Source organism: Hemitrygon akajei, chromosome 23, assembly GCF_048418815.1.
Source record: "Hemitrygon akajei chromosome 23, sHemAka1.3, whole genome shotgun sequence".
Classification (NCBI taxonomy): domain Eukaryota; kingdom Metazoa; phylum Chordata; class Chondrichthyes; order Myliobatiformes; family Dasyatidae; genus Hemitrygon; species Hemitrygon akajei.
This window is the reverse complement of record NC_133146.1, coordinates 48,876,906-48,901,550: the sequence shown is the minus strand read 5'-3', so window position 1 is coordinate 48,901,550 and position 24,645 is coordinate 48,876,906. Positions and strand designations below refer to the sequence as shown.

Genomic DNA, 24,645 nt, shown 5'->3' with positions numbered 1-24,645 from the left:
TTAAATAAAGGAGTTACATTAGCATTTTTCCAATCTGCCGGGACCATTGCCGAGTCCAGCGAGTTTTGAAAAATTATCACTAATGCATCCACAATCCCGACCGCCACTTCCCTTAAGACCCTAGGATGCAAGCCATCCGGTCCAGGGGATTTATCCACCTTCAGTCCCATTAATTTATCAAGTACCATTTCCTTGGTGATTTGAATCGTAGTTAGCTTCTCTCCCCTTAGAGCCCCCTGTTTGTCCAGTGTTGGGATATTTTGAGTGTCCTCTACTGTAAAAACTGATACAAAATATTTGTTCAGCGTTCCCACCATCTCCATGTCCCCTACCATTAATTTCCCGGTCTCATCTTCTAGGGGACCAACATTTACTTTAGCCACCCTTTTTCTTTTTATGTAACTATAAAAACTCTTACTATCTGCTTTTATGTTTTTCGCCAATTTACTTTCATAATCTATCTTCCCCTTCTTAATCAATCTTTTTGTTATTTGCTGCTGATCTTTAAAAGCTTCTCGATCTTCAATCTTCCCACTAGATTTAGCTACCTTATATAACTTCCTTTTTAGTCATATACTTTGCTTTATTTCTTTACTTAGCCACGGATAACTATTTTTTCTTTTACACCCTTTTTTCTTCAGTGGAATATATTTTTCTTGATAGTTGTAAAATAACTCCTTAAATATACACCACTGATCAAGTACCGATCTACCCTTTAATCTATTTTCCCAATCCATCTTAAGCAATTCTGCTCTCATACCATCATAGTCTCCTTTATTTAAGCTCAGTACGCTTGTTTGAGATCCAACCCTCTCATCCTCTAATTGAATATGGAATTCGACCATGTTATGGTCACTCATTCCAAGGGGATCCTTTACTAGGACATTTTTTATTAGTCCTGTCTCATTACACAGGACCAGATCTAAGACTGCTTGCCCCCTTGTCGGCTCAGTAACGTATTGTTCAAGGAATCCATCCCGAATACACTCAATAAACTCTTCTTCAAGGCTGCCGTGTCCGACTTGATTAGTCCAGTCAATATGAAAGTTAAAATCCCCCATAATTATAGCTGTTCCCTTATTACAAGCCCCAACTATTTCCTGATTTATGCTCCGACCAACTGAGTTACAGCTGTTTGGAGGCCTATAGACTACTCCCACCACTGCTTTTTTCCCTTTACTATTTCTTATTTCTACCCAAATTGTTTCGAATGGAATTGGTGTTTATGGAAAGGAGATTGTAACTAGGGCCAAAGTCAATCTTCTCAATAGTTACTTGGAGAATGTTATGCTTCTCTAGTATTGGATATTCTGGCAGTTGAATCCCATAGGAAGTATCAACAAGATGATTATGAGGTTTAGCTGGGTATTGACAAATTATGAATGGAAAGTTACAGTAGATTGTTTTGGTTGATACTTCCTGGGGCAACAGTACAGATGAGAAATAAGAGATGCTAAAAGGAGGTCCTGGGGATAGGATGGGAAGAGAAACTGTTGTCAGTGTTTTTTTAGCTTTGACAAAATAGATACAATTAAAAAGGTGACTCCAGTTGCATCTAGCTAGATTACCAAATTTGGAAAAATGGTAGTTATAGTCAGCTGTGTTAGTAGCAGGAAACAGATTAAGGATTTTCAGAGACAGTTTAACTTTGTTATAAACAGACACATTGTCATTAGATCATTTTTTCTAAGGTCAGTTTTAGTAATAAATAGCAAGATTAGTTTATTAATAGTCGTATAACATTATTCCTCTTATGTTTAGTAGGAGCTCCATTCAACTGTACTCAAGATAGTACTGTTTAGATATTCACTTTGAGAACACTGTCTTTTGCAATGCTATGCAGTTAAAGATTGATTTAATCCATGGCAGGAATTTCCAGGTTAATTTGTAAAATTTAACAGAGCCATTTTTGCAACTCCAACACAACTTCCATGGCAGGCACACAACAATGACATAAATACATCGCAGATACTTCATTTTAGAGCATTGCTGGGCAATGTTTTCCTGGGGAGCTCATTATGGACACCCCAGATTCATCAGAGTTTTAGTCCTGCAGCTAAGTAAAATTTTTACTTTGATCTTTACTTTTGTAACCACTCTATTGTACCATTGGAATAATTTTGATTGACTGTGCAATGCAACAATGGTTGTTTGAATTGGAAGTGGTATATGACATTTGGGTTGTTGATAAAATATCACATAATGTGACAATAAATCACAAATCCATCATTAAGGACCCCTTTACTGAGGACATGTGTTGGCACATGGCCTGGTGGTTGAGGCGTTCGTCAAGTGATCTGAAGGTTGCTAGTTCAAGCCTTGGCTGAGGCTGCGTGTGTGTCCTTGGGCAAGGCACTGAACCACACATTGCTTTGCGACGACACCAGTGCCAAGCTGTATGGGTCCTAATGCAACAGGTGTGATCTTCACTACCTAGCAGTTTTAAGAAGTCAGAAAGTAGTGTCAACCATTGTGCATGATGGTTTTTGACCTCATAGCAATCTTTTACTTCATCATTTGTGAAGGACTTTGGAGTATCAGTCTCAGATTTGACTGCTCTACAATGGCATGCATGTTGTGATTTTATTCAGTGAGTCCACAATAGATCCACTGCTGGTGAAGGCTGGTGCCAAACAAAGCGGCATCATTAACCTAATAGTTTTTCCTCGTTGCAATATTGCCCTGGATCACTGGGTGGAACTAATCTATGGAGCATATTGGAATTGTTTTTCAAATTACATTGCCTGCACTCCAGAACCAAGGTGACATAAACCTTGCATTATGCAGTCAGCACTTGCTTACACTTGCATGTTTGTAAGGCTAGCTCCAAGGTCGTTATTATTTAGTTTACTAAAACAAAGTTCTGCACTACCCCACCCCTCAATATGAAAGGTCTGTTATAGGTCTGTGGATCATTTACCATGGCTTGGAAACACCTGCCAGCAAAAGCAGATATCACTGTTGAAATTCACTGTCACCTTCGTTGAGCCACCTTGGCCCTTGCCTATCTGTGGCAATGTTTTTGATCATCAAGATCTTGTACTAGCACACACCTCATATTCTACTGGGTTACAGCAATCCCTGTCCTTCTATATTCTGAAATGTGGACTATAAGCACAGTTGAGACATAATCATGCAAAATCTCCAAATTCACTGCAAAGATAAAGGATTATCATGCACTTAAAATTTATCTAGCACTATAATAGAAAAGGTTTAACTCTTCTGGCATATTTAGTAGAGATCTATAGTACTGTGCAAAAGTCTTACTACATATGTGGTGCATAAGACTTTTGCACAGTACTGTATTTTCAATGTCAAGCAGAGAACGAGTTTGTAAATGTGGCAGGAGCAAAGGCTGTTGGGAATAGCGAGGGTGGAATGCCATTGGAGGGGTATGGGACAGGTGGCAGAAAAGGAACCTCAGGAACGGCGGTTGACATGGCTGCAGACACTCTCAGCCCTGAGACACCAGCAAAGGTCATTTAATTGCAACCAATTGGTTTATTGATCATTACAGCATGTCTCTGGTTCTTCCTGCTCCCTCCCCTTTCCTGTCCCCTTTTTCCAACCATGATTCCCCTCTTCCTGTCTCTTTCCTACTCTCAATGCACAATAGAGACCCATGTCAGAATCAGATTTTTTATCATACGCATATGTCTTGATTTTTTTTGAGGTAGCAGTACAATACAATACATTAAATCACTTCAGTAATGTGCAAGAGTCACCCTAGCTCTATATTTGTGGCTAAGACATTTGCATAATACCGTATATTGTTGCAGCAATATTACTAATTCATTGCTGTCTCAATGAGACTTTTGTACTAGTGTGAACAACTGGACAGAAATTTCCACATTTACGTAGTTGATTTTGCATATACTATTTCAGGTATTTTTGATCCAATTTGATATTTGATGATAAACAGTGACATCCTCACCATTATTTCTCACCATTGTATAATTTGGGGAAGTATAAATGCAGTTCTGCAGATGAAAAATCAAAGCCAAAAACCATAAACAATTGTTATAATTCTACATTTCATGTATTTGTTTTTATTGTTTCAAACTTTATTTTACTATCTAATTTACAGTTATGGAACAACTACTTTCACCTGGCTGTTGCTTTTCTCACTCAAGAATCACTTCAGGTGGAGAACTTCTCCAGTGCAAAACGTGCAAAAATAATCAGCAAGTAAGTCCAACACATGATAAACAGATTTTTATTTAAGGAACTAGTGTATTTTTTCTGTTTGAGATGAACACATTTTCACTTACAATTTCAACAACTGTTCACTGTAAATTTGTTCTTTCAAAGAATCTTGAAAGATGATCATCTGTGATCCTTCTAAACCCAAAGAATGTATGTCTAATTTCTTTAGATGCTCTTGTTCTGACAATTCTTTCACCCCAGGCGCTAACTTTTTGAAGTGTCTCCAGTTACAGTATGTATCGTTTTATATATAGGGACCAAAACTGTGCACAGTACTTCAAGTATTGCCAATTGTAATCATGCTGTTCTGTTTCTAATATCCAGCACCCTTGGAATAAAGGACAATTGGGTAATTTGCAGTTTGCCCCTCTAATCTCCTGCTGCACCTGCCTGCAGCATTTTGCAATTCAAACACCAGAATACTGAGATCTTTGTGTTTCATTCATGTGCTACATTTTTCCATTTAATTAACAACTGACTTTTAGATTCCATTTATCAAAGTGCATGCTGTCATACTTTGTCTGATTTCTGCCCTCTTCCTCAACCCTTCATTGAAGTGGGATGGGAGTTACACTTGCCTTGAGACAACAGCTGAGCTTAGAGCTGATTTTGCATCTTGGCTTATCAGACCTTCAAGGGCTGACGAAGCTCGCAGCCGCAAGAAAGGTATGTGGTAAAGGTGATTCCTATTATTTAGATATATTGGTGCCTGTCAAAAATGAGGCAATTTCAATTTTGATTTTGAGTGCCTGCACAGAACTGTGGGCAAGGACTGCCTACTATTAAGGAATAACTTGTTGAGGATCTGAGATTCGCAGCCAGTCTTTCCATTAGTCACACTCTGCTGACGTGCCAGTGCTGTTTCCAAGGAAAAACTTCTACAGGGCCACAGCTAAATCAAACAAATGGCACAAGCTACTGAGCTGATATGCTCTGGGATATGGATATTGTGTTTGTATAAGGTGAAATGCAGTATCAATACTTTTTTGATTATATTTTTTCAGGCAGATGACTAAACTAATGCTAGAATATTAAACTGCAATGTAAATAATTTAGGTCTTGAAAACATTGCCCGATAGTTCAACTCATGACCACATGACTACAATACAGTTTTTGACAGTGTAAGGACCTTTCAAAAGCATTGGATTAGTGAGGATCAACATTCACATAACTGAAGCAAATTGTCATGTCGCTCTAGTACAGTCGCCCTGGTTAGCATAACTCTGCTAAAACTCTAGCATACTTAGAAATTCCAGGTCATATTTTTGTGGTGTTTCTCTGTTGTGCTGGATTAAATAATGTATGCTTACTGTTAGGAGCAAGAAAACTCCATATTATTATCCACTTTTCCTTCTCAGCTGATGAACCAGTACTCCTCCACGTTGAATTCAAGTTAATAGGAATGCTAAGGGTAGTGAGAGCACGAAGTGATGCACTTGTGCAGAAGGTGGGTCAGGGCACTGGTATTGGTAGTGGTGGTGGTGCAGAGTTTGAAGGGGATGTGATTCTCCACTATCAGGTATCACCACTATCAAGAATGATTCATTGGCACTCCTGCTAATCAGTCTGAAGGTTCCTGAATGACGTAACTGCCGGCATGATTTTGCTTCATGTGATGAGATGAATAACTAACACTAAGGAAAAGTAATTGAGCTCATTTTCACAGTATTGCTAAAAAAAGCTTCAGCATAGACACAGCTAATTTCACAACTAATAGATCAGATCCAACCTCTACAATCTTTTAATGGTAGTGACAATTAAAAACAAGCTGAAGAAGGAAGCTCCATGAGCATCCCTTTCTCAACAACAAGCATCTTCACCCTATAACACTAATTGAATGATCCATCTCAACCTTTTACTGGAGTTCTGTCCAACACAGAATCCAATTCGACATTTACAAATTAATGCCAAGAAAACAGCTGAGTACACCAGATAAAGCAATAACTACGGGATCTGCCAATGCAATTATACTTCAGAACTAACTTTGTCAGTAATCAAGCTGCTCCATTACAGCAGCCCTGTAGCGTTATTCCTCACATATAGAAAGATGATTGTAATTGAGGCAATTCATCTCTACTTCAGAACATCCAACAAAACTATTTCCTTTTTCTTCATTGGTGACTTACTTTATAAGCTAAAGGTATGGAAGTTTGCTGTTTACTGCTTTCTGTGCACCTTTCACAACTCCTAAGATACTGAAGCAGCTCATGTGTTACAGGAGAACTGACATAATATTCAGGCTTGCATTGAAAGTTGGCATGTAATATTCACCTCACACTAGTAATGAGCAACTCTCAACAGAGAAGAAAGACCTTGCATTTCACCAGGGAGGCACTATTAACCATAAACACAGCTCTCAGGATAAAGGTTGGTTATTCTGTTATATTTGCCTGTCCACTGTCTATGAAACACAATCAGGAATGTGATGGAACATTTTCCGCTTACCCAGGTAAATATAGCTCTTAACACCAAGCAGAGAAGCACCCTTTTAACCATTTCATCTATCCATCATTGGTGCAATATGTCACGTAATGTGTCATCGATGAGATCTAATGTAGCACATCTTGAAGCCTTCTTCAGAAGCACCTTCCAATGACAAGGGCATCCAGACATGCAACTCTGTCAACTCCCCCTTTTATCTCTTGGAGCATGGTCTCCCACATCAATTCATGTTCGGTGAGTGACACCTCTTTTAATTGGGCACACTGGGACTTTGCAGACTCAACATTAAATTTCAATTATTTCTGATAGTCCACTATTCTATATCTCATTATTTTTTAATTCATGTTTTTTTTTTCTTTCCTGGGAATTTTGGATTTTATTCCTCTTTCTATTTACAGCAAGAGTCATGAGCTCATCAATGGGAATGGTGAGATGAAATTGGGTATCTGTAGAAGATCATGAATGTAAATACACAAAGGAAACCTGCCTGAGTCAGATTGTTATAACCAGGCAGGAGTTTACTCAGTGGGTACACCCTGACCTCCTTATCTGCTACAGAAGTGACAGTCCTATTAAAATTTCATTGGGCTGAGAGTGCACAATGACCGGCATAGTTCAAAACCATATTAACGAGTTTCTCTCTGGAACACTTCCAAAAAAGAAAAACGATTTAGCAATCTGAATATAATTTACAACCAGAAATGCTGTGTTGATTTCCGTGAATGGCATGAATCCACTATAATCATGCTTCATTCTGGAAAATAATGATTTTTCATACATGTAGCACTGAATAAGGGTTATTTACTATATAATTTCAATGTTCACATCCTTATCTATTTAATTTTTCCATACGGGTCATCAAATAATCAAAAATAGACATCTTGCCAAAAGGCACATCATTACCATAAAGTGTAATCTAAGGAAAAAAATAGCTTCAATTAAAAACAACTATGCTACAATTAAAAGTATGAGAGTGCAGATGCCAGAGCAATAGGCAATTGGCTGGAAGAACTCAGTGGGTCAAGCAACATCTGCGAGGAAAGTAATTGACATTTCAGGTCAAAACTCTGTATCAGGACAAAGAATAGAGAGGAATGATAGCCAATATAAAGAAGTGAGGGGAGGGGGAATGGTGAAGCAGGGGTCAGACATATTTGGTATACTGGTGGGAGGGAGGGTGTTGAAAGCTTATTTTATTTTTATTTAGAGAATCAGCATGGTAACAGGCCCTACTAGCCCCAATGAGCCCATGCTACCCAATTTTACCCATGTGACCAATTAACCTTCTAACTTTCATGGCTTTGGAATGTGGGAGGAAACCTTAGTGCTGAGAGAAACCCACATGGTGATGGGGAGAACATACAAACTCCTTACAGACGTCAGTGGTACTTGAACCCAGATTGCTGACACTGTAAAGCATTACGCAAACCACTGTGTCACCATGCCATGTATTATGGACAAATTGAGTCAGTTTGGGAGGGTGGTGCTGAAGTTTATAGACAAAGGCAGTAGGAGAAAGCTTCTGCAAGTATGTGAAGTGCAAGAGGATAAGATGCGAGAGAACGGGACCAATCAAGTGTGACAGTGGAAAAGTGTGCATGGAACCAGAAGAGGTAGCGAAGGTACTTAATGAATACTTTGCTTCAGTTTTCACTACGGAAAAGGACTTTGGTGATTGTAGGGATCACTTACAGTGGACTGAAAAAAGCTTGAGCATATAGACATTAAGAAAGAGGATGTGCTGGAGCTTTTGGAAAGCTTCAAGTTGGATAAGTCACTGGGACCGGATGAGATATACACCAACCTACTGTGGGAGGCGAGGGAGGAGATTACTGAGTCTCTGGCAATGATCTTTGCATTATCAGTGGGGGCAGGAGAGGTTCTGGAGGATTGGAGGGTTGGTGATGTTGTTCCTTTATTCAAGAAAGGGAGTAGAGGTAGCTCAGGAATTTATAGACCAGTGAGTCTTACCCCAGTGGTTGGTAACTTGATGGAGAAGATCCTGAGAGGCATGATTTATTGACATATGGAGAGGCATAATATGATTAGGAATAGTCAGCTTGGCTTAGTTAAAGGCAGGTCATACTTATGAGCCTGATTGAATTTTTTGAGGATGTGACTAAACACATTGATGAAGGAAGAGCAGTAGATGTAGTGTATATGGATTTCAGCAAGGTATTTGATAAGGTACCCCATGCAAGGCTAATTGAGAAAGTAAGGAGGCATGGGATCCAAGGGGCATTGCTTTGTGGATCCAGAATTGGTTTGCCCACAGAAGGCAAAGAGTGGTTGTAGACGGGTCATATTCTGAATGGAGGTTGGTGACCAGTGGTGTGCCTCAGGGATCTGCTCTAGGAACCCTATTCTTTGTGATTTTTAATAAATGACCTGGATGAGGAAGTGGAGGGATGGGTTAGTAAATTTGCTGATGACACAAATGTTGAGGGTGTTGTAAATAGTGTGGAGGACTGTCAGAGGTTATGGTGGGACATTGATAGGATGCAAAAAAGGGCTGAAAAGTGGCAGAGGGGGTTCAGCCCAGGTAAGTGTGAGGTGGTTATTTTGGTAGGTCAAATATGATGGCAGAATATAGTATTAATGGTAATACTCCTGGCAGTGTGGAGGATCAGAGGGATCTTGGGGTGACAGTCCATAGGACACTCAAAGCTGCTGCGCAGGTTGACTCTGTGGTTAAGAAAGCATACGGTGCATTGGACTTCATCAACCGTGGGATTGAGTTCAAGAGCCAAGAGGTAATGTTCTAGCTATATACGACCCTGGTCAGGGCAGGGCATTTGGTCCCTGAACCAAATTCAGACATTCAGATATCGATAATTTGTAATATAACTCCATATTCCTGCATATATCCATGCAAAATAAGAACAACCAATATAACAGAAAATTAAAAATGAAACAGCTGTAGGCAGACTTTCTGACATGAGCATGAGAGTTATTTAGTATGGACATTGTATTCAGCTCAGTAGAATTTCCATGCATTAGATCAATGGTTCCCTTTTTTTATGACATCCAGAGTCACATCATGTTTGGTCTATTCATCAGATGACAGAGTATGTCAGAAAGCAGGTGGACTTCCAGACACCACATCTTTATCAATCTCATTATCCAACTCTCAATCCCCCCCCCCCCCCAAAATTACATTGATGGTAGAGGGTAACTTGAATTACATTGGCATGAGGTAGCACCTGGAAAACCTGAAACACAAGAAATATATTGGCCTGGGAAAGTTTCAAAGTGTCACACACCTAACATATTCTTTCTTTTTCAATCTTTTTATTATTATTATTATTAATATCAACATAATAAGATTGATACATAGATAATAGGATTACAAACATACACATTTCAACTGAACATTAAAGAATACATAAGCAATAGTTACAGTATAAATGAGTCTTCCCAAATCATGGACGATACAAGTAACCAATAAACAAGGCAAACCTAGGTATATCGTAATATATATTTTAAAAAAAACAGAAAAAAGAAAAAGAAAAAAAATTATGCAAAAAAACTAATCTAACAATCTAATAACTAATAAGAAAAAAAAGGAAAAAGAAAAAATGAAAAAAAGGGCTGTTTATAATATCTAACAAAAATACAAAATCATCAGTGTCGTGAACTCCGATCCTCTCAACATATGTAAAATCGAAACTAGAAAAACAAATAGGCTTGGAACAGGGTCATATTACATCATATGAAAATATTGAATAAATGGTCTCCATATATTTTCAAATTTAATAGAAGTATCAAATACAACACTTCTAATGTTTTCTAAATTTAGACATAGCATAGTTTGAGAAAACCAATGAAATACGGTAGGAGGATTAATTTCTTTCCAATTCAACAAAATAGATCTTCTAGCCATTAATGTAAGAAATGCAATCATTCGACAAGCGGAAGAGGATAAATGAAGTGAGTCCATCATTGGTAAACCAAAAATTGCAGTAATAGGATGAGGTTGTAAATCAATGTTCAATACCGTGGAAACACTTAACATATTTGGTGAGTTTTTTTTTTACCACTGTAGAGAGCATTTCCCTCCTCCCTCACCCAGTCCCCTGCCCCAGATACCAACCTGTGTCAAAAAAATCAAAAGATGCACTTCAACAGCTATTTTAGTCCTTAGTTAGATCCCACTTGGAGTGCTGTGTTCACTTCTGGTCACCTCATTACAAGAAGAATATAGATGCTACAGAGAGAATGCAGAGGAGATTTACAAGGATGTTGCCTGGATTGGAGAGCATGCCTTATGAGAATAGGTTGAGTGAACTTGGCCTTTTCTCATTGAAGTGACAGAGGATGAGAGCTGACCTGATAGACTGAAGATTGATAAGATGAAGAGAGGCATTGATCGTGTGGATAGTCAGAGGCTTTCTCCCAGCGCTGAAACGAGAGGGCACAGGTCTTTGGAAGTAGGTACAGAAGGGATGTCAGGGTTAAGTTTTTTACACGGAGAGTGGTGAGTGCGTGGAATGGGCTGTTGGAGATGGTGGTTGAGGCGGATACAATTGGGTCTTTTTAGAGACTCTTGGATAGCTACATGGAGCTAGGGAAAATAGAGGGCTATGGATAACCCTAGGTAATTTCTAAAGTAAATACATGTTCATGTAGGCTGAACGGCTTGTATTGTGCTGTAGGTTTTTTATGTTTTCTATGTTTCTATGAAGAGCTGAAAGCAGAGAAAGCTAGGAGGGTGACAACAGAAACACAGAAGCTATCAGTTTTGTAATAAGGAAGTTGATTATGAGAGCCATTGTGAGAAATGTGTAGGGCAGATGAGGCCAGAAGCAGTTGGAAGTGTGGGTGCCAGTGAGTGAATTATGTGGGTAGTGAATGGATATAACCAAGAAGTAGATGGATATGTAAATGGGTAATGCGGCTCTGGAGAGGGAGTATGGGAATGGGGCAAAATGAAGTGACCAGAGAAGGGTCAGAGGGGAATATGAGGAGAGAGATTATTATGTAATACACTGCATGTAAGAACTGCCTGAAATTGAAAAGCTCAGTGTTTTTACCATTGAGTTGATGACCACACAGATAGAATATGAAGTCTCATTCCTTTAATTAGTATTTAAAGTCACCCTGGCACTGGAAGAGGCCAAGGATCGGCAGGTCAGTGTCAGTACAGGAAATAGAAGGGGAATTAAAATGGCATGCACATGGAAGCTCAGGATAGCCATTATGGACAGAACATGGGGCGTTGCATATTAGCTGCATTTTCTGCAATTCATCTTGTCCATGTAGAGGATTACCATTTGCCATCAGCAAGTGCTGTATATACAATTTTTTCTTTCACCTGCAGGAGCCGTGTAGATTCCTGAATGATGGTGAGGGAAGAGATGTAAGAAGAAATGTTGCACCTACAATTGCAAGGGAAAGTGATGAAGTTCTGGGAAGAGTGCAAGGGAGGGTTTAGCAGATTGTGGAATCACAGAATGTGTGGTCCCCATGTAAGGTAGAAAAGGGTGGGATGGAGAAGATGTGACTAGTGTTGGAGGCTTATTGCAGCTGACCAAAATGACAACCTGCTTCAAGCAACTCCTGCCTGAGAAGCGACTTGGGTCAGCTCCAACTTGACTACCAACACAACAGATCAACGACAGATGCCTTTACATTATCTATTCACTTACTCCTGGAATATCTGGACTGTGAAGATGCATTCATCTGGATGCTCTTCATTGACTGCAGCTCGGCATTCAGTACTATGGTCCTTGCAAAGCTAGTCAATTAGCTTCAAGAGCTAGGCCTCAATACCTCCTTGTGCACTAGATCTTCGATTTCCTTACCTGCAAACCCTAATCAGTTCAGATTGGCAAATATATCTCCTCCACAATCACCATCAACACAGTTACACAAGGCTGTGTGCTTAGCCCCCCTGCTCTACTTGCTTTTATACCTGTGACTAAGGCTACATCCACACTACACCGGATAAATCCGTAACTGAAGCTTTTTCACTTTGTTTTTACCCTCTGTCCACACTAAAACGGCATTTTTGTCCCCCGAAACTGGAGCTTTTCAGAAATGCTGTCCAGAGTGTGTAATTTTCAAAATGCTGCTTGGGCAGATCAGTGTGGACGGGGTAACTGGAGAAATCTGAAAACGCTGTCAGACAGCAGCGCGCCATTTCTTTGTTTTCCTGAATGCAGCCTCCCACACAATCTAACAGTTTCAGAACAGACGGCAATGAGACTGAAGCCAGAAGAGTTAGAAATGTACTCACCAAATACTTTGACCCATAACTTACTGAATAAATAAGTATACTCACTTGGCCCTGTTTTCTGCCCTTGCTTGTATGAAGGTGGTTTACCTATTTATGCAAGTACTTCTCTGACAGTAGATGTGTAACAGCCTAATGTAACATTGTATGGAAATACAAGATAATACTGATGCAGACATGTTTTACACATTTAACAAGGTGCTTTATTAATGCAACAGAGTGAGTCAGTTTTTCAATGTTCATCGTCAGCTGGTTCATACTGTCCATGAACTCCCTGTCAGTTGCCTCCATGTGCTCCAGTATTTGTTTTTTTTTACTTTTAAATCCTCCTGCGCGGGGTTTCCGGTGACGTCATTGTCGAGAGTGGCAGCTTAAGTCACTAGCTCCTCCGGAAAAACATGTATTAAGCCCCGTTAACCCATCAAATATAGTATTTTTGGAAAAATATTTGAACTGAAAAGAGGGGCAAGAATGGGGTAAAAGAATGGAAATGAGAAAAGCGACACTGCAGAGTCTGCAGCCGAGAGGAGTGCAGCGAGCGGCTCTCCTACCCGACCACGTGTTAGCGAGGCGGACGCTGGGCCTTGTTCAGGCGAAGCGGTGAATATGATTGAAATCCTGAAAGAGATAAGGGACTTCCAGCAAGAAATAAAGCAGCAGCTACATGATATTAAGTCAGAGCTCGCCAACGTCAATCAAAAAATAGCAGTAGCAGAGACTCAAATTGAGAAGGTGGAGGATCGCATTCAAAACGTTGAATGAATACTGAGTAAGACGATAAAAATATTAAATCACCAAGAAGGTAAACTGCTTGACCTGGAGGGAAGATCACGGTGGAAAAATATCAGAATCTACAACGTTCCCGAAGGAGCGGAGGCTTGTCTTTGACAGAGTTTGTCGGAAAGTTGCTGTGGGACACGCTGGAGCTTCCCTCAACTATGGAGCTGGAAATCGAGAGAACGCATTGCGTGTTAGTCCCAAAGCCTACCCGAGATAGAGCAGATAAGCCACGCTCACTAATAATTATATTCCTTCGGTACTGTACCAAGGCGGAGATTCTATGAAGGGCCTGGGGTAAGAAGAGAGTGCTTTTACACGATAAAGTAATATATTTTGACCAAGATTACCCCTCCCCCCCCCCGCGGTCCTGCAGAAACGTAAAGAATACTCTGAATTAAAGCGAGTACTAAAGCAAAAAAAGATTAGATTTCAAACTCCGTACCCTGCTAAACTTTGAGTTTATCCTGAGGCAGAGGATTTATCCTGCTCCGCTTGGGAAATAGTGAGAGAATCAAGAAGGCAGGACTTGAGAGGAGGCCAGGAGAAGTATATCAGGAAGAGACCGGAAGTTTCCCAAAGACAGTCCTCAACCCCTTGAGAAGAGCCATAAGGTTTGGCTAACTTCAAAAATGTTGAGAAGCTAAACGGAAGCAAAAGTAGACGGTGATAAACCAATCTCGAGAAATACTTATTATAATGTGGATTTTATATTACTTAGTTGTTATTCTTTATTTGCTCACTTACTCCTTTTTCCCCACCAAAATGAGTATATATATATATGTGTGTGTGCATATATGTATGTATGTTTTATATATATATGTGTGTGTGTGTGTGTGGGTGGGTGTGCATATATATATATGTGTATATATAGGAGGAGTACACAGGGAAATCTTTTCTGTGTAATGGGTTTGTTCACTGACTTTTATGAATACTGTAACGGGGGCCCTCAACTCACAAGTAGGAGGGGTTATCCCCCCACAGCTAGACATTTCCTCTAGCTTAATGCAGGGTCATCTGCTAGAGACCTCAGCCTTGGAATCACACGTTCATTGCCATTTGTGTTATTATTTGCATTTCTTGGTTCTTATTTGTTCAGGGAGTAGATGGATTAAGTTTTATTCTAATTTCAATGATACATTGACAGATAAATACAGATGGCTAAGGGCAAGGTAAAATTCATTTCTTTTAATGTCAATGGGCTATTAAATCCAATCAAACGTAAGAGAATTTTATCCAAAATGAAAAAAGAACAAGCCCATGTAGGATATTTACAGGAAACTCATTTAAGTGATAATGAGCATAAAAAACTAAAGATAATGGGCTTCACTAATTTGTTTTTCTCCTCATATAAATCAGGACATAGGAGAGGAGTTGCTATTCTTATCTCAATTAAGCTAAATTTTGAAAAAGTATTCGAAATGGGAGATAAAGAGCACAGATATATTCTGGTAAGGGGGAATATAGACGGAAATTCAGTTACTCTATTGAATATATACGCACCCCCGGGAAGTGATATTGGTTTCTTTCAGAAAATTACTGATATTATGGTAACGGAAACAGAAGGTCTCCTGATATGTGGGGGAGACTTAAATTTACAATTACAACCAAACTTAGACTCTTCCAATATAGAAACCTCTGAAACAAAATCTTTACATAAGAAAGCTAATACACTTTTTGAGGATGTTGGTTTAATTGATATGTGGAGGGACCTTTTCCCCAGCAGAAGGGATTACACTCATTATTTTGCTCCCCATTCTGTATATATAAGAATAGACTATTTCATAACATTTGGAAAAGACAAAGACAAAATAAACACCTGTGGAATTGAGACAATAGATGTAAATGACCATGCACCTATATATTTATCTGTTGATTTTGACCTACAACCAAAAAATACAATTTGGAAACTAAATTCAAGTCTACTCAATGATCCATACTTTAAGGAACAAATTAAAAAAGAAATTGGTCTCTACTTAGAATTTAATGATAATGGAGAGGTTTCACCTCACATTTTATGGGATACTCTGAAGGTGGTCTTAAGAGGGAAAATTATAGCGATATCTTCATATAAGAAAAAAAAAGGAATAAAACATTAGGAATTACAAAATAGGCTGAAGGAAGTAGAGAAAAAACGCAAATTGAATATGGCACAGGATACATTAGGGGAAATTAAAAGAATTAGGAATGAAATTAATAGTTTGGCAAGAAATCAGGAAAAATTTAATGTTTCTGAAACAGAGACATTATGAAAGTGGATCGAAATCTTTGAAAATACTGGCATGGAAACTGAAAAAAAAAGATAGCAGAAAATACAATTCATAGAATTAGGGACCCAAGAACAAAAATGATAAAAAATAAGCTAAGTGAAATTCAAGAAGCTTTTGAAGTGCTTTACAAAACTCTATATTCCAAAGTTCCAGGGGGAAGCACAACCCAAATTGACACCTTCTTGAATTCTCTAGAGTTACCCACTTTAAGCGAAGAGCAAAATAGAACGATGACTGCTGACATAACTGAAGTTGAATTAAAAGCTGCAATTAGTAGGCTTAAATTAAGCAAGTCACCAGGATCAGATGGGTATTCGGCAGAGTGGTACAAAGAATTTAAAAATGAGTTAATTCCTGTTTTACTCCCCACACTGAACTGGGCTCTAAAACAGGCACAAATGCCACCCAGTTGGAAGGAAGCGATAATCTCAGCTATACGGAAAGAAGTCAAGGATAAAATGGAATGCGGGTCATTTAGACCAATATCCATTCTTAATGTAGGTTTTAGGTTATTTACCTCCATCATGGCCAAACGATTAGAGGAGTTTCTACCCATACTGATATGTAAGACAGGTTTTATGCGACAATGCTAGACACAAGACAATATGTGAAGGACACTTCACATTATGGATCATATACAAAGAAATAAACTCGAAGCAATAGTGATGAGCGTGGACGCTGAAAAAGCATTTGATTCCATTAATTGGAATTTTCTTCACAGAGTCTTACATAGATTTGGTTTCGAAGACAGTTATTAAAACTATACAGACACTATATGACAATCCTACTGTTAGGATTAAAATCAATGAATATTTATCAAATAGTCTTACCCTAGAAAGGGGCATGAGACAGGTTTGTGCATGGTCACCGCTACTTTTCGCGTTATATCTGGAACCATTAGCTCAATACATCAGACAAAATGAAGATATCAGGGGAATTACTATTAAAGGGACAGAGCATAAATTTGCTTGTTATGCGGATGACATTTTGATCTATCTAGGGCAACCAACATACTCTTTACCTAAATTGATGCAATCCTTTGAACAATATGGTCAATTATCAGAATACAAGATCAACATAGATAAAACCCAATTACTTTCATATTACTATTGCCCACCAAGAGAAATTGAAAGTAGATACCCCTAGGCATGGCACACAGAGTCTTTCAAATATTTGGGCATCATTATGCCAAAAAAAAATCACAATGTAATTATCAGCCTTTATATTAAAAAATTAAGGAAGATGTGGCAAGATGGAACCTGATTCCTTTTTTCGGTCTCAGTTCAAGGATTGAGTCTATTAAAATGAATATACTGCCCAAACTGGTATATCTCTTTCAGACCCTACCAATAGAGATTAATCAAAATCAATTCAATGAATGGAACAAGATGTTATCAAGGTATATTTAGCAGGGTAAAAGGCCTAGAGTTCATCTCAAAACTTTGCAATTAGCAAAGGAAAAGGGGGGATGGGGCCTACCTTCTCTTAGAGATTATTATTTTGCAGCACAGTTGAAAGCTGTGATATGTTGGTGCAACCCATCACATGATGCTCAATGGAAAAACATTGAGGAGCGGGTACTTCCCATCCCCATACAAGCAATTTTGGCTGATAACAACCTGCAAAGGTACATAAATACTATTGAAAACCCATGGGTGAAATTGACTCCTAAAATATGGAAAACTACTATAAAAGAATATAATCTAGAAGGAGATACTGCAATTCTTAAATGGTGTGCATATGACTCAGATTTTACACCAAATAAACTGGATGCTAGATTTAAGGACTGGACAGCTAAAGGAATAACAGTTCTTTGCAACATAATGAAAGAAGGAACACTGTTCAGTTTTGAAATGCTTAAAGAGAAACACTTATTAGAAAAACAAGATTTATGTCGGTATTTACAGATGCGACAATATGTTAATAAGAATGTAACCAAGCTTAAAAATGTAACCAAGGCAAGTACATGCTTGTTAGAGCTATTTAGAAAAGCATATAATTCAGATAATGGTAATAGAATCATTTCAAGCATGTATAAGGGGTTGTCCAATCTTAAAACACTTTCAACTTAAAACAAAATGGGAGAAAGAAGGAGGGATAATTATATCTGAGGAAGAATGGACAACGATATGGAGGTATCAATGGAAGTGTACCAGTTCACAGAAATGGAGGGAGTTTGGATGGAAAAACTTGATAAGATATTTTATTACACCCTTTCAGAAATCCCATTATGATAGTAACCTCTCTGTTTGCTGGATAAATTGTGGAAATCAAAATGCAAATCATTATCATATTTTTTGGGACTTCCCTGTTATCAAAAACTAGGGGGATACACAATGCCCTACAAGACATCTTTAAATGTGAAATACCATTGGAGAGTAAGACCATATATTTTGGATATATACCTCAAGAATGGTTGAAAAGAGATATATATTTAATGAATATACTGTTGGTGGCTGGTAAAAAGACTCTTACTAGGAAATGGTTATCACAGGAGAGCCCAACTTTAAATACATGGATGGAAATTACAATGGACATTTTCAAAATGGAGAAGATAACAGCATCTGTTAATCATAAGCTGCAACAATTTGATTCATACTGGGAAAAATGGTTTAACTACACAATGCCTCATAGGCCTGATTTTATTCTCACAAATCAATGAATCTGTTGTAAAAAAAAGATCACTCCCTACTTGTACATGGTACTTTCCTTTTGCTTGTTTTTTCTTTCCACTCTTTTCTATAAGTGTATACCTCAGATAAATACTTTGTGGAGATTTGTGATGTATATGATTATATGATATATATATATATATATATATATATATATATATATACAATGTCTGAAATACATCTTATGGAAATGTTTGATGATGAACTTCAAAAAAAAAATCCTCCTGCGCGTGAACCAACAGCTGCCCGTTGTTTAAGTTTTTCTAGTCTGTAACTGCACAAACGCGCACTTTCACCACGAGATTCAACACTAAACATGTTGTTTGTTTTCAGTAGATGTGTCCTGCTCAGGTGCAGTAGGAGGAGATTTGCCGAAATCTCCATTTCAATGTGTACAGAGATATTTTTAAAAATGCCTAGTGTGGACGCCTATCGTTTTTATGCGAAACCGGCGTTTTCAAAATTATCCGGTCCAGTGTGGATGTAGCTTTAGAGGCTAAGCACAGCTACAATGATATACTTAAGTTTGCTGATGCACCACTTTTGTTGACGGAATCAAAGGTGGTGACGAATCAGCATATAGGAGGGAGAATGAAAATCCAGCTGAGTGGTGCCACGACATCAATCTCTCACTCAGTGTTAGCAAGGCCAAGGAGATGGTTATTTGTCGACAGGAGGTGGATACCAGAGGTCCATGAGCCAATCCTCATTGGGGACCAGAGGTGGAGAGGGTCAGTAACTTTAAATTCCTCGGTGTTATCATTTCAGAGGACCTGTCCTGGGTCCAGCATGTAAGTGCCATTACAAAGAAAGCACAGAAGCACCTCTACTTTCTTAGAAGTTTGCAAAGATTCAGCAGATCATCTAAAACTTTGACAAGGTTCTATAGATGTGTGCTGGAGAGTACATTGTTTGGTTGCATCTCGGCCTTATAAGGAAACTCCAATGCTCTTGAACGGAAAAACTTACGAAAAGTAATGGATACAGCCCAGTCCATCAGGTAAAGTCCTACCCACCAAGCACATCTACATGGATAGCTGTCACACTAAAGCAGCATCCTTCCTGAAGGACACCTGCCTTCTAGGCCAGGGGTTCCCAACCTTTTTTACACCATGAATCAATACCATTAAGTAAGCGGTCCTTGCACCCCAGTTTGGGAACTCCTGATCTATGCCATGCTAAGGATGTCATCTCATTTTCTCAATATTTATTGCTTATTTGTTGTTGTTATTATTATTGTTATTATTTTCATTTATTTGCATTTACTGTGAGTGATTGCAAGAAAATTAATCTCAGGGTTGTATCTGGTGACATATATATACTTTGTTAATAAATTTATTTTGAACTTTGAAAGGGTGATGTCCTGGGTCGGGGTGAAAGTCGAAGACTAGGAGCATTCTAGACAGATGGGGTGGGATGCTTGGCTAGAGTGGAACATTAAACTAATTTATTTTACTAGTAAGGTGCAGCAAAACTCAATTTTTATGTATTCTAATAGGTTTTGAACACAGTTATTTGGGATCTAATGAAGAAAGATTTTTTTTAATCACATGTATTATTTTTGGAAAGCAATGAACCTTGATATACAGGTTGATTGTCAATGATAGCTCAGGCAGCCTTTGTGACACAGCACTTTCACAGATGTGAATCTCTTCAGCCGCTAAGTGTTAGGCCCTTTGTACCAAAACAAAATCCATTTTTAATCTATTAGAACTTATCAGGCAAGGAAAATTGATATTCTTCTAAGCTTAATGAGACATCAGTTGTGTGCCAGCTTGTACAGTGGTTTATCAGTGAACGGCATAGCAGAAGACGACAGCTGTCAACATATATACAAAAAAATTAGGTCAACAGGCATGAAATTTGTTTAATCAACTTCCATAGTTACCTGTCCAGTCAAATCATTTGTTCTATAAATCTACTGAACTTTGTGTCTTTTGATTAAGTTGTGTTATCCTGTATCTTGAAACCTATTTTCTTACTAAGAAAATGTAGACGCCCAGGGCAGTTGTATCTTTTTTCTTTGTAAGGATCTATTGCATTTTATGTGTAAATAAAATAACAGCATGTGCTTAATGCTTTTGATTCCTTCATGTGTGAAATGTCATGTCAAAGAAAACATCTTAACATTAATTTCCTGCAAAACCATTGTTTTCTCTTTTGGTTTTACTGAAATTAATTGAGTAGGAAATTGGTGAATTAAATTATAGTGACGAAATTGGATTGTTCCACCCAATTCCAAATTTCAGTGAATCTTGGCTAGAGTGGAACATTATGCTTCCAGTGTAAAGAGAGGAAACTCAGACATTGATACATCATGTGCTGAAAATGGAAAACAACTGAGAACATAATTGGTCTAGTTTATGGTGGACAGTCAAATACGTGCTGACATTCTGTTGCTGATTTTAATTTGGGTGAGTGGAAAAAGTTAATCTTAATTTAAAGGCGCCAAGCTCTATCTGACTTACTAGTGGAAAGGAATTGTAGGGTACTGATTAGAAATAGTACTGCAAATGCCATATATCTGAAATATAAGAAAATGCTGGTGGAACACTCAACACATCAGGAGACATTTGTAGAGATGTAGTACTGTGAAAAAGCCTTAGGCACATATATATAGCTAGGGTGCCTAAGACTTTTGGATAATACTGTATTTGTCAATGTGGAGAAGAAAGCAAGTTTGCAAATCTAGCGGGAGTGAAAGATGTTGCAGGTGGCAGATGTGCAGACGTGCCCAGCCTTGAGACACCAAGCAGCACCAATTAATTCCAAACAATTAATTATTGTTCATTACAGAATGTCTCTCTGGTGCTCCCTGCTCCCTCCCATCTCCATTCCCCTTTTGCCAACCATGAGTTCACTCTTCCCGCTCCCTTCCCTCTCTCAGTCCACAACAGAGACCCATATCTGAATCAGCTGAATCGTCACGCACATGTCATAATTTTTTTTGCAGCAGTACAGTACAATACTGTGCAAAAGTCTTAGACACCCTAGCTATATATACATTATGTGCTTAAGACTTTTGCACAGTACTGTAGAAACACAGTTAATGTTTGAGATAGATGACTTTTCATTATAACAGACTCTTTAACCTCCCTGACCCTACTTTGCTCATGTTCACTTGAACCTGCTGTTAGTTGTATCATTCCAGTGGATAGGAGTCACAATAACAGCAGTAGGTCGTAGTCAGGAAATGGCTCCAACAAATAAAAATTAATTCCAGTGTGATTGCTCAAAATACTGGGCAGCAAAGCCCTCAAGGATTCCTTGCTCCTGTTTCTCCATATTCTCCACCCTGCCAAGCAATTTATTTTTCTTCAACTATAGTTCAGGACAGGGTGTTGGCCTACTGGTACTTAATACTGTACTTGAATGTTCCTTGTGAAGCTTCAGCAGGAGATAATATAACTGGCATGTGAAACTGGAGATGGAGTCTGAATGACTCCATGAGAAATACCTGGGGGCAAGCACTCATGATATTCCTGCTGAAATGAGTATATTTGTCTTTTCAGTAGGCTGAAATAAAAAGGTGAATGTCTTTTTATTTAGATGCAAGCTTTCTTCTCAGCCCCTGAACTTGATATCCTTGCAGATGCCTTCCATGTCTGCATCCGGTCATTGCAGTGTCATGAAATCTAAAATTAAAGCAAAATTGTGTAAAACACTCACCAAGCCAAATTAGTTCCATGAAATGAGAAACAGAATTGATGTTTCAGGTTGAAATTCTGATGTAGGGGCTTCAACCTGAAATGCCCCATTTTCTTTCCACAGATGCAGTTTAGTCTGTTAAGTGTTTTCATCATTTTGACCTCTGTTTCATTTTAGTGAGATGATAGGTAATCATTACCACCTTCGGAACTATCTGAATAGAACCCAGTGTTTTCAGAAGAAAATTGAAAAACAGTGATAGCTTTAAAACAATGATACTTTAAATAAATGTATATGCTGTAAGAGATGTCTTTGACCATGAAAAGTACTTAAATAAATGCTTATGAATATCATATTTAATGTGGACACCTACATAAGGTATCAGGAAACTAGATATTATTATCTTGGGGTCTACAATTACAATTGTAAACTATTATAATTTTAAGTCAAAGTATGCATTTCACAATTCTCCAAAGAATCTTGGGTATTTAATTCTAGTGTTTATGCAGCTTTTGAGTTGCTTCAATTAACTGATCACTCTGTATTATAATTATGCTGTGTAATTCTACCTCACTCTATAGTTACGTGAAAATAAAGGTAGAACTTAGTGGTATTTCTTTCAGATATTTTGCTTGTTGCAGCAGTTAATACTAAATAATGATGTTCAAAGGTCAAATTTAATACAATATGCATCCTTAAATGCTTTTTCTTCGCAAACATCCACAAAAACAGAGAAGTGCCCCGAAGAATGAACAACAGTTAAACGTGAGAACCCCAAAGTCGTCCCTCCCGCGTGTAAGTGGCGGCGAGCAACAATCATTGGCAAAATAAAGTGCACCCGCTACCAAGCACAAGTGTGAGCTACGTGATAGCAAAGACACAGACCAAAGTTACGCCAAAGGCTTTGCATTTCATCCGACATTCAACAACCCACAGGTTCTCTCTCTCTCCCTGGCAAGGGAGAGGGAGGTGTCCCCCATTTTCACAGCGAGTGGGAGACATAACAACAACCCACTGGTTTGCGATGTTAAAAGTCTGTTTTGCTGCTTTTTTCGAGCTCTGTGGCTGAAGATCACAAAGACCTTGGGTCTTCAGGTCCACAGCGAAAGCAACACACGAGTCTCCTGCCATGACACCAACCCTGGATCTGCCCATCTCCAGAGCCCCAAGATCTTGGGCTTCCAAACACAATCTAGGTTCTCAGGCCAAACCATTGGCATGTCGAATAACAGCCAGCTGTGGAACCCCGAGAATGGGTCCCATTCCCACAAAGAACCGAAGCCTGCGTGTAACTCCAGGTCAGGGTCTCCAAAAGAACCTTGAAAGGGAAAAATAAAGGTGGAAATAGAGCTGTTTCCAAAGGTGCAAGCAAAGGAGTCGCCGTTAGATGCCATTATCCCTCCTAAGCTCCACCTTCTCATTGCCATGTCTCCAGAAACAAGCTGCTTAAAATATTTTCTTGTGTGATAGTGGTACATATCATGCAGTATGATAACTGTGAATGAACTTCACTCCATGCATTTTTCTAGTGAACAATCAGTCTTTAAGGAGTCTCTGGATGCATTGCTTCAATCAATCCAGTTCTTAGTTAGTTTCTCTTCTGATGAAGAGTCTTGGCCCAAAATGACAACTTTTTGCTCTTTTCTATAGATGCTGACTGACTTGCTGAGTTCCTCCAACATTTTGTGTGTGTTGCGTGGATTTCCAGCATCTGCACATTTTCTCTTGTTTTTGGTATCAGAATCAGGTTTAATATCTCTGGCATACATCGTGAAATTTGTTGTTTTGCAGCAGCAGTATATTTGAATACATAACAATAATCAAGTCAATCAAGATTTGAATAGCTCAGCAGAAAGCCGTTGATTAGACAATCAAGATTTGAATAGCTCAGACTCAGCAGAAAGCAGCTGATTGGGCAGTCGAGGTCAGGTGACCAAGCAGTTTGAAAAGCTCAAACAAATAAATAGAGGGTTACCTCAAGTGGAGCGGCCTGTGGAAAGCGGCCAGTGAGTGAGTGGGCAGGCCAGTGAAGGAGTGGAGATTTGAGGCTTTGACTCAAGAGATTCTGGCAGTTTTGGCAGTTGGACTGTGCAATCAAGTCAATCAAGATTTGAATAGCTCAGCAGAAAGCTCGAGAGGCTGAGGACGAGCTTCACTCCAAGTGAGGTAAGGCCGGGTAAGTTCCTTTCAAAGGAGAAAGTTTCAAAAGTTGAGGCAAGTGTTGGGTAGGTAATGGCAGCTGAGATCGGCCCCATGGTTTGTTCATCCTGCAGCATGTGGGAAATCAGGGATACTTCCAGTGTCCCTGACGACTATGTGTGCAGGAAGTGTGTCCAACTGCAGCTTCTGGCAGACTGCATTGAGCATCTGGAGCTGCGATTGGATTCATACTGGA

The 24,645-nt window shown here is 38.8% G+C and overlaps 1 protein-coding gene across 2 annotated transcripts in view; it reads left to right on the top strand.

The window, feature by feature from the left end:
• dock1 (dedicator of cytokinesis 1) overlaps window positions 1-24,645 on the top strand; it is a 574,951-nt gene that overhangs the window by 409,617 nt on the left and 140,689 nt on the right. For both annotated transcript variants that reach the window (XM_073027587.1, XM_073027588.1), the window contains one exon: window positions 4,088-4,188. In XM_073027587.1, coding sequence (XP_072883688.1) covers window positions 4,088-4,188 — 101 coding nt within the window. The remainder of the gene's footprint in view (window positions 1-4,087; window positions 4,189-24,645) is intronic.